This window comes from Rosa chinensis, chromosome 6, assembly GCF_002994745.2.
Source record: "Rosa chinensis cultivar Old Blush chromosome 6, RchiOBHm-V2, whole genome shotgun sequence".
Classification (NCBI taxonomy): Eukaryota; Viridiplantae; Streptophyta; class Magnoliopsida; order Rosales; family Rosaceae; genus Rosa; species Rosa chinensis.
Genome location: NC_037093.1, coordinates 3926764 through 3936744, shown reverse-complemented (window position 1 = coordinate 3936744; position 9981 = coordinate 3926764). Strand labels below are relative to the sequence as shown.

General features: G+C 41.0%; 1 protein-coding gene across 1 annotated transcript; it reads right to left on the bottom strand.

Moving 5' to 3' along the window:
* Window positions 1–6871: 6871 nt before the first annotated feature.
* LOC112169510 lies at window positions 6872–9780 on the bottom strand. The gene is made up of 3 exons (XM_024306547.2): window positions 9501–9780; window positions 7318–9389; window positions 6872–7185 (listed from the first exon to the last, which is right to left on the bottom strand). The coding sequence occupies exons 1-3, from the start codon at window positions 9637–9639 to the stop codon at window positions 7111–7113; spliced, it is 2286 nt and encodes a 761-aa protein (XP_024162315.1). The 5' UTR covers window positions 9640–9780; the 3' UTR covers window positions 6872–7110.
* Between the last annotated feature and the right edge of the window lie 201 nt (window positions 9781–9981).

Here is a 9981-nt window from a genome sequence, read left to right as displayed (position 1 = left end):
GAATATAAGTTAATACTCAAGCAAAAATAAAATATTCACTATATCTTACTTTCTTAATATTATTAAAAGTATAGGTCGTTACACCCAAACCGCAACCAAACTACTTTTTTCGGTTGGCCTATATATCAAACCGCAACAGCATTACAAAAGGGCTGAACCGATTATCTCGGTTACACCATTTTGCTGTGCGGTGCGGGTTGGTTTTGGTTTGGAGCGATTTATTAATTTCAACTAGAAAGAGAGGGTCAAAATCAGGTTTATTTGTACCTAACAATTTCAATAAGGCATAAATAAATTTTGAATGCATTTAGAGTCCACACAAATTGGCAAATATCACCCAAATATTAAGCAACTTGCAGAAAGACCATAGCAACTTATTACACACACACACACACACACACACACATATATATATATATATATCAATGATCAAGTAAACATAGCAACTTATTACAAACTGAAAAGCTAATCAAAAATGGATTTCTTATATATTGAAAACCAACATTTCCATCAATAAATAAATAAAATGTAATTAAAATAAATTGGGTGTGGGTCTGTTTAAATCGGGCGGTTTATGACTCGAAACCGCAACCGAACCGCTTTTATATGGTTCGGTGCGGTGTGATCATAAAACGAAACCGTTTTAGTTTGGTGCGGTTACCGAATTGTTTTTTCGGTGCGGTTCGGGTCGGTAACCGCATTTTCGGTTCAAAATGCCCACCCCTAAAAAGTGCAATAGCACAAATAATATTACCATTTTGAGCTAATTATGCTCTTTATCCAAAAAAGAATGAAGGAAAAGGAGAGAGATAAAAAGAGAGGGGGCAACCTGTCAGATATCCGCGTGGCCACCCCAAGCTAGAAGGACTATAGCTCAGAACGATCCTATTCAAGTAATGACTCTAAACTTGCATGCCGACACACTGGGGGATGCACAAGAAATTTCAAAGCAAACTAAAATATTGTAAGCATAGGATTTAGGGTAATCCTTACCAAAAATAAAATAAAATTGTAAGCATAGAAAGCCTCCTTTGAGTTCCACTTCTCCATTGACACAGTGCATTTCTTGCTTTACTAGGACAACCAACAAGAGCTGTGCTGCACCTTTTAACCAATGACAACGAACCAGTCACTTCACTGCCCATAAGATTCAGCCCCTCAACAAACATCCCACCTTCATTCTTCACCTCACACTCTTTCAAACACACACATCCCATTATGAATCCTTGTCTAAGCTTAGAAAGTAAATTGTTCCTCACCCCAACAACTAGGTTAAATTCCAAGTTTGTATAGCGGATATGAGATCTGAGTGAAACAATCAGTTGGATGACTAGAGTGGAGAGTGCATACATTATCAACTTGGGAGAATTTTGAATAGCTTTAGCCTATGTCCAGACTCAGATGGTTAAAACTGAAAACCTGGATTTAGTTCCAAATAGACTTGGGATTACTAATGTGGAAGTCTCCCTTCTGAATTCTCGAGTGGCATTTGATGAGACAGATGACGATGGAGATCTTGGTGATTAAGCATCAAGAATTACGCTGTTCTACTAACTGTCAAATATCTTGAGAAGTGAGAAAGAGCCAGTAAAAGGTAAACATTGCAGGACACTAAGCTATAATTAACATGACTGTTTGAAAATGATGGGAGATACGAAGTCATTCAACTACTGAATTAGTACTAACCAGTTACAACTTAACATCACCAAACTACAATCGGAAAGACTCAAAATATAGAGGTTTCCTTCACCAAAACATGGCCTAGTAGCTCAATAGAGAACAAAGTGACTAGATGAAACATTATCAGTTTATCACAGTGAGGTGACTTGTTTTCTGATTATTCTGCTTGAGCCAACAAGAATAACAACCTCTTCACCTCCATTTCACTGCAGCACCTACACAAGCGCAAACAATGAAAAACAATAATATATATAGGATGTACTAATGTCGACTATTTTTTTAATGCAAAGTAGGAATAAGCATCATACACACACACACACACATACATTCTTGATTTGAAGTTTTTTCATCTGTTGTAAAATTCCCATAAAGATGGTAAGGTTGAGGAGTAACAGCCTCTTCATCATCTCTATGCCTCTGCAGAACCAACAAAAGAACACACCTGGTTATCATTATGACTCTACTATAGGAATGAGCATTGTAGATACTGTTACTCACATTCTTGATTGGGTACATCTCCTGTGTTGTAAAACTCCCATAAAGATGGCGAGCCCATTGAGGAGAAATTAACTCATCATCTGCAGATCCCTGAAGAACCAACAAAGGCACAAACCATGAAAAACAATATCAACATATGATATGTTACGAATGCAAAGTAGTAATAAGCACCATATACTGACATTCTTAATTGAAATTTTCTCATCTTCAGTAAAATTCCCATAAAGATGGTGTGGTTGAAGAGTAGCAAGCTCTTCAGCATCTCCATGTCCCTGGAGACCAATAAAGGCACAAACCATGAGACACAACATGCAAGTTATTTTAAGAATCTAAAGTAGGAGTGGCATTATACTCACATTCTTGATTATGCTTTTCTCAGTTGTTGTAAAACTCCCATATGAATAATCCCATTGAGGAGTCAATTGGAGCCAGGGACTCTCTTCAAAAGTTCTTTCTGAGCCACCCTTCTCCTGCCTTTCAGCTTCATATGATTCATTCAGTCCTTGTGTTTGGTAAAATGAACTGTTCTGTAAGCTCTTCATTTCACAATGAAAATTCTGCGTGGTGCTAGCTGGCATAGAGCTTGCACTCAAATTTTTAGTCAGCAATGGTTGTTGACAGACAGAGTCCGTAGCTCCTCTCTTCTCCTGGACTTCATCTTCAGTTGATGCCTGCAGTCCTATCAAGCAATATGATGAACTCTTCTGGAAGCTGCTCAGCTTGGAATGCCATGGCGCTTTAATCCAGTTCCAAGAAGAGGGTATGTGCTGGAAAATGTGAGCAGTGTTACATGCCACATCAGGACTTGCATTCAATTGCTTATTTGGCAGTGATTGTTGGCACATAGAGATAGCAAGATTCAAGGTTGAGCTTCCTTTCTTCACATAACTGAAGGCTGTGGATCCGATTAAGACAGAAATCAATGCTGAAATCATTATAGACAGAACTACAACATTCACCATGGAAACCTTGGATTCAGTTTCTGGCAGACCCTGAACTTCCAAAGCCTCATTGTCAACTTTTGCTTCAGCCTCTTCATCAACTTTATATTTGAGATCAACCACTATTTCTCCAATGTCATCAGCTGCTCCAATCTCTGGCTGGTCCTTTTCTTCAAAAGATGCAACGTCTGAGATACTCCCCATAGTATTTCCAAACACTTCATAGTCAGACATTGTTCCGTTATCAGTGTAATCAAATACAGGATAACCATCCACACTCACCCCCTCCTTCGAAGCACTCATGTTATCCCAATGCAAGGCACCCAAAGTGACAAACTCCACTTCAGCACCACTAGATATCTCACTTTGAGCTTGAAGATGCTCACACAGTTTTTCATATTCTTGATCCAAATCTACTTCTACAATGTTCCCCTCTGGTCCAATCTCTAGCTGACCCTTCTTATCCAAATCCTTAATGTCAACTGGTGCTTCAGCTTGTTGATCAACTTCTTCATATTCAAGATCAACCTCTACTTCTCCAATGCTGTCAGCAGCTCCAATCTCCAGTTGCTCCTTTTCTTCAAAAGCTGCAATGTCTGAGACACTCCCAATTGTATGTCCACACACAATGTACTCAGTCCTTCCTCCTGTTCCATGATCACTGCAATCACACACATAATGCTCATCAACCCGCACCTGCTCTGTCAAAGCATCAGTCACGCTATCAGCATGCAAGGGCTCCAAAGTGACAGACTCCAGTTCAACACAAGTAGTCATCTCATCTTGAGCTTGAAGATTCTCAACTTCATAAGCTTCAGTAGTAATGGTACTTTCGACTTCATTGGACTGTGGAATCAGCAGAGTCTCCTCTACTTCTCCAATGGTGTCGGCAGCTCCAATCTCCAGTTGCTCCTTTTCTTCAAAAGCTGCAATGTCTGAGACACTCCCAATATGTCCACACAGAACGTACTCAGTCCTTCCTCCTGTTCCATGATCACTGCAATCACACACATAATGCTCATCAACCCGCACCTGCTCTGTCAAAGCATCAGTCAAGCTATCAGCATGCAAGGGCTCCAAAGTGACGGACTCCAGTTCCATACGAGTTGTCATCTCATTTTGAGCTTGAAGATTCTCAACTTCATAAGCTTCAGTAGTAATGGTACTTTCAACTTCATTGAACTGTGGAATCAGCAGGGTCTCCTCTACTTCTCCAATGCTGTCAGCAGCTCCAATCTCCAGTTGATCCTTTTCTTCAAAAGCTGCAATGTCTGAGACACTCCCAATTGTATGTCCACACACAACGTACTCGGTCCTTCCTCCTGTTCCATGATCACTGCAACACACATAATGCTCATCAACCCACACCTGCTCTGTCAAGGCATCAGTCAAGCTATCAGCATGCAAGGGCTCCAAAGTGACGGACTCCAGTTCAACACTAGTAGTCATCTCATTTTGAGCTTGAAGATTCTCAACTTCATAAGCTTCAGTAGTAATGGTACTTTCAACTTCACTGGACTGTGGAATCAGTAGAGTCTCCTCCATGCGTACACTACATTTGGGATCGTGGTCACCAACACTTCCTTTCGGACTCTGCTCGTCTTCTGAACTTTCAAGTTCAATCACATCAATCTGTTTAGCCGATTGTGCTACTCCCCCAGAAGCAAACTTACTTTTTACAGCTTGACTCTGCTCATCTTCTGAGCTATCTAAGTCAATAACATGAAAATGAGCCGTCTGATGCACTACTTTCCCAAAACCAAAACTACTCTGTTCTGCTTGTCTCAACTCATCTTCTGAACTCTCTAGGTCAATTATATCAGCAGCTTCTGCAGCTTGAGCCTTTAACTGAGCACGATAACTCCTAAAAGATAGCAGAACATTAGTAAGGAAGAACAGTAATAACCAAAATAGGCACAAAGACAAGAGAAATAGAGAAAGAAACCTTGTTATCCGGCGACAAGGGTTAGGTTCAGTTCCTCGAATGTTTGGCAAGTTTCCAATCTCTTGTAGTGCTCTTCGGTTTCTCCCATCTGCCAAGCTGTTCTTCTTTGGTTCACCCCCTCCTCCTATAACTGCCTCAGTTAACACGGGAAACTCAATAGTCAATCATATAAACCATTTTCAATCTGTATAATACAGGAACAGATCAAAGCACCTATTTCTCTTTGGTTAAAAAAAAAGAAGAAGAAGAAAAACATGACATTGTTGACTCCAAGAAAAAGAACTCCTCTAGTTGGTTTTAGTGGAACCTTTCGTGATTCAGAAAACTAAATAGATGGTCTACACTCTCTTGTTCATTGTCATTCCCTTGAACAAATAAAGCAACTATTTCTATCCGGTTCTGGAAAAATAATGAAAATAAAGTCATGTTGTTATAGCCATTTGGAATTGAAGAATATAAAAGCTTCAATGGGTTTGGTTAAAGTCTTGTGTAATCCAGGAAACCAATTACAGCGTCAATGCTCATTTATCTTGTCATTCCCTTGGGCTTTCCAATGAAACAAGTAAACCAACCACGAATGACGAAAGCCGAAAGTCAAAACAAAAAGAATGATCAATATGTAAATAAAACAGGCGCCAAGAAACATCAGAATCCAGGTATTTCAATATATGGGTTCCAGATTTTTCTATCTGGGTTTGAAGTAAAAAATGGGCATTACCAACTCAAGGTCCAAACTTTAGAAGATTAACCATCAAAACTAGACAATAATCATCAAGAACAAAAACCCCATTAAGCATCAGAACAAAAACCTCTGGCTTGTTGTGGAGGATGATCAACTGCTCTAGAAGCCATTCCTGATCCTCGAGACTTCACCATATTCTACAGTCAGACTCGAACTCTCTATCTCTATCACTGTAGTAGCTAAGTACCAAGACTGGTTTAGAAGTTTTTATTTTCAAAGGCTTCTGATCCCCTATAAACTCTTTTGAAGCTTCACTCATACTACAGAAGCTTTTGAATTTCAAATGCTGCACACATTGACTTATTTTCTCTCCGTCATCAGTATTACTGCTATTCCCCTGTTCCCAAGAAAGAATCTGAACCAAGCTTTTGAAACTTTTTCCAAACCGGCGGTGTAGTTCAACTAGTCTTTTGGGTTTCCAAGAGAAAGAGCAAAGACTTTTTGGGTTGTGAAGAGCTGAGCTGGCATTAAATGAAAGGGAGAAACTGGAGTAAGTACATACAGTTTTGGAAAACTTATTATTTGTGAGAAGGGTTACAGTTTCTGGTAAAGGAAAAGAATAAGAAAGTGACAAACTGAAACTAAGGGAAGCCATTGCTATTCTTTTTTTTAGTCAGAACAAACTGAAACTTAGGGAAGCCATTGTTTCCGGAATTAGGTTAGTCCATGATTTTATTTGTTTTTAGTGAGAAAAAAATCTCGTTGATTTTGTTCAAATTTCAATTATTGGCAATTTGTGTGATCCCAAGATTAAGGAAAAAAAAAACAAGTTTACTTAACTTGCTTTCATGCATATCACTGATTATTTATCGACCTGGGAAATTTCTGATACAGCAACTTTAAGACTGAAATTCAAACAAATCATAGATCGATTGGATGGTGATTGTCTCCCTCAGTTTGTTTCGTTTTAAGCATCAAGATTCAAAAGCCTTTGTTCTTCTAAAGGTTCAAAAGCCTTTGTTCTTCTAAAGGTTGTCATTGCATCAATGAGATTCAATGCATCAAATGTTGATGAAGGACAGTATCTGCAAATTCAATAGTCAATGAATTTGACAAGTGTGGAAGACGAAACAAGACTGTTATTACTAACAGGAACCATTAGAAAATGGCAGGAGATTACAATGTCATTCAACTACTGAATTAGTACTAATAAACTCCTAACCGTAGACATTGTCATTCAACCCTAATACAAGTTATCAAACTATAACAATCAGTCAAACTAAACAATGGTTCCTTCATGAATCAGATGAAGTAGTGCAGAGCAGTGCGATGGATAAAAGAGATAGATGGCTTGCACTAATTCATCAAGGAGAAGTGACTTTCCTAGTAATTCTGCTCGAGCGCCTAACAGGAGTCACAATCTCTTCTTCTCCATATCCCTGCAGAACTCACAAAATCACAAATTATGAAAACAGCATGAGAAACAACATAAGCACAAATACAAATCGCAGATCATGAAAACAGCATAAGAAACAACATGAGCACAATGCGAATCATGAATAGATAGTTACCTTCTTAATTGGAATTCTCTCATATGTTGTAAAACTCCCATAAGATGGCGACCCCATTGAGGAGTCAATTGAAGCCATGGAGTCTCTCCTGTTGTTCTTCCTGGCCCTCTTCTCCTGGCTTTCTACTTCATCTGATGCCTTTAGTCCTTTTGAGCGGTACCCTGAACTCGTCTGGAAGCTACTCATTTCAGAAGGACAGTAGGTGTGCTCAGTGCTAATTGGAACAATGGGACTTGCAGCCAATTTCTCGGTCACCAATGGTTGAACAGCATAGTTTGCAGGATTTGAAGGTGAGTTCTCTCGTTTCTTCATATAGATGATGGCTGTGAATCCGACCAATGTGACAACCAAGAAAGCAATTCCCAGCACATTCACCATGGAAACCATACTGTCAGCCCTCTCAGCTGTGAGATTCAATACTTCTGAGCTTACAATCTCCTCCTTAATGCTTGCAATACTTTCTGGCTTGGAATGTACATGATCAACAACAATATTTTCTTCAGTTATAGCCTGTGTAGCCTGAAGTGCTTCCACATCTTCATAAGAATTCTTTTCCAGTGAAACCTCTTCCATGTTGGTTGATTCAGCCTTTTCCTCAAATTCTGGATCAGTATGTACTTCAACGAGGTTCTCAGTTGCTCTGATCACTGAAAGTCTCATTTCTTCTTCTAAGGCTTCAATATTCTCAACTTGTTCATTCCCTTGCTCAACATGTTCCTCCACATCGTTGACTCCAATCTCTGGCTGGTTCTGTTCCAAGCATTCAATCTGTGGTACTTCAGCCTCCTGATAAATTGGTTCTGCATATTCAGCTGCTCCAATCTCTGCCAGACCAGCCTCCTGATCAATTGGTTCTTCATATTCAGCTCCTCCAATCTCTTGCAGACCCTTTTCTTCCGAAGCTTCAACCTCAAACACACTTCCCATTACATTTCCAAACACATCAAACTCACCCATTTCTTCCATTTCTTTGTGACATTGATCGAACACAGAATACTCATTAACCCGAGCATCTTCCATCAAGGTGAGGTTATAATATTGCAATGGGCCCAAATTCTTGGCACCTCTGATATTGGAAATTAACTCAGAAACAAAAGACACAGAGCTTGCAGACCAAACCTGAACATTCACTTCAACAGCCAAAACCGCGAAAAGCGCAACTGCCAAAACCATTATCAAAGCAGTGAACTTTGATCTCCACGAGAAGCGCAGCTTGCTGGACTCTTCTACTTCAACAGCCTCCTCCTCCTTTGGCATAGACTTGGTGCTGGGACTGATGATGGTGGGCATTGGTTCCGAAACAGGTACCTCCTCCTCTTTTGCTTCTTCTTCTTCCTCCTCCTCCTTCACTACTTCAGCAGGGGAAGTAACATCTTCTACTTCCTTCGGAGAATAATCCGACCGGGTTTCCTCAGTATCCGAAAAGCTCTCCTCAAGCCTCTTGCCCTCACCATCCTTACTCAGATAATACTCAACTCTTGGGTTTGGCCTGTAATGAAGAAACTGTGGCCTGGGAGAAAGGTAATTGGTCTTGGGATCATAAGGAGGAGGAGCAGATGGGTCAGCATCCAGTGGCGCAATGACCCGATGACCCGAACCCGAAAACGACGCCGTTGCCGGAGGACTAATCTTGAAACTCGGGTCAAGATTCACACAGTCAGGTTGTTCCTCTGAGGCATTTTCACAAACAGGTTCAGGTGGCCCCACCATTGCTTCAGAGGGTTTCGGAGGCTTAGAAACCACCACCACAGGTGGGGTTGTGGGGCCCACCTCCTCCTTGTGATCGGAATATTCCACCGGTACCGGAGCAAAGGACACGCTTTTGATTTTGAACTCGGAAGAAGAAGAAGAAGAAGTCCGGACGGGCTCGTTCCTCTCGGTCAAGATCTTCTTTCTCGGAGAAGCGTTGATCTTTGAGGCGGCGGAGATGGTCGGCGACATGAAATTCTTCGCCGCCGCCGGCGACCGGACCCGGATTTGTTTCCAACTCGAATCTTTCCCGTTTTCTTTGTCCTCCGAGAAAGTAACCACCGTCTCTCTGCCCATGGAGCTCCGCCGTGGAGGAGGAGTCTCTGCAACACAAAATCACAAACAGAAAGTCAGAATCGGAAACCCTAAAAGTGAAAAAGGTCGCAACTTTCTTGAAAATTTTTGGGGGGGAACAACAAAACAACGAGACGAACCTGAATTAGCAACGATTGAAGGCTTGGCGAATGGATTTCCGGTGAAGCTTCGCCGGACGGGGTTGGCGATTTCGGAGCTTCGGGAATTAGGGCTTGCTCGGGTCGCGATTGGGGACTTGTTCGACGGCGGCGCGGCCATGATGAATTATTAGGGTTTTTCGCTTGTGAAATTGGGAAGGAAATTGAATTGAAGATGAATTGAAATGAGGAGGGTTTGTGAAATCTGAGATTGAAATCTGTAACGGCTAGGTTTGAAGAGTTATAAAGGGTGGTGGGCAGGAGGTTTTTGAATTTGAAAAGGAAAGGGTTTTGGGGACCGTTGGAGGAATGGAATTGAATCGTCAAAAGAGTAAAAGGGGGGCTTAGGAGCCGTTGGATCTTGAAGTAGCCGTTGGGGATCTGCTTTGATATGGTTAGGGTTGGCGAGGGGAGGGTGTTTGTTTGACTTGATCTTACTATTGAATGGTTTTTATCATCCAGG

Coding starts and splice junctions, on each gene's coding strand:
- LOC112169510 (XM_024306547.2), bottom strand. CDS start 9,639: ATGGCCGCGCCGCCGTCGAACAAGTCCCCAATCGCGACCCGAGCAAGC. Junction 9,390..9,500: donor TTCAATCGTTGCTAATTCAG/GTTCGTCTCGTT, acceptor TTTGTGTTGCAG/AGACTCCTCCTCCACGGCGG. Junction 7,186..7,317: donor AGAGAATTCCAATTAAGAAG/GTAACTATCTAT, acceptor TGAGTTCTGCAG/GGATATGGAGAAGAAGAGAT.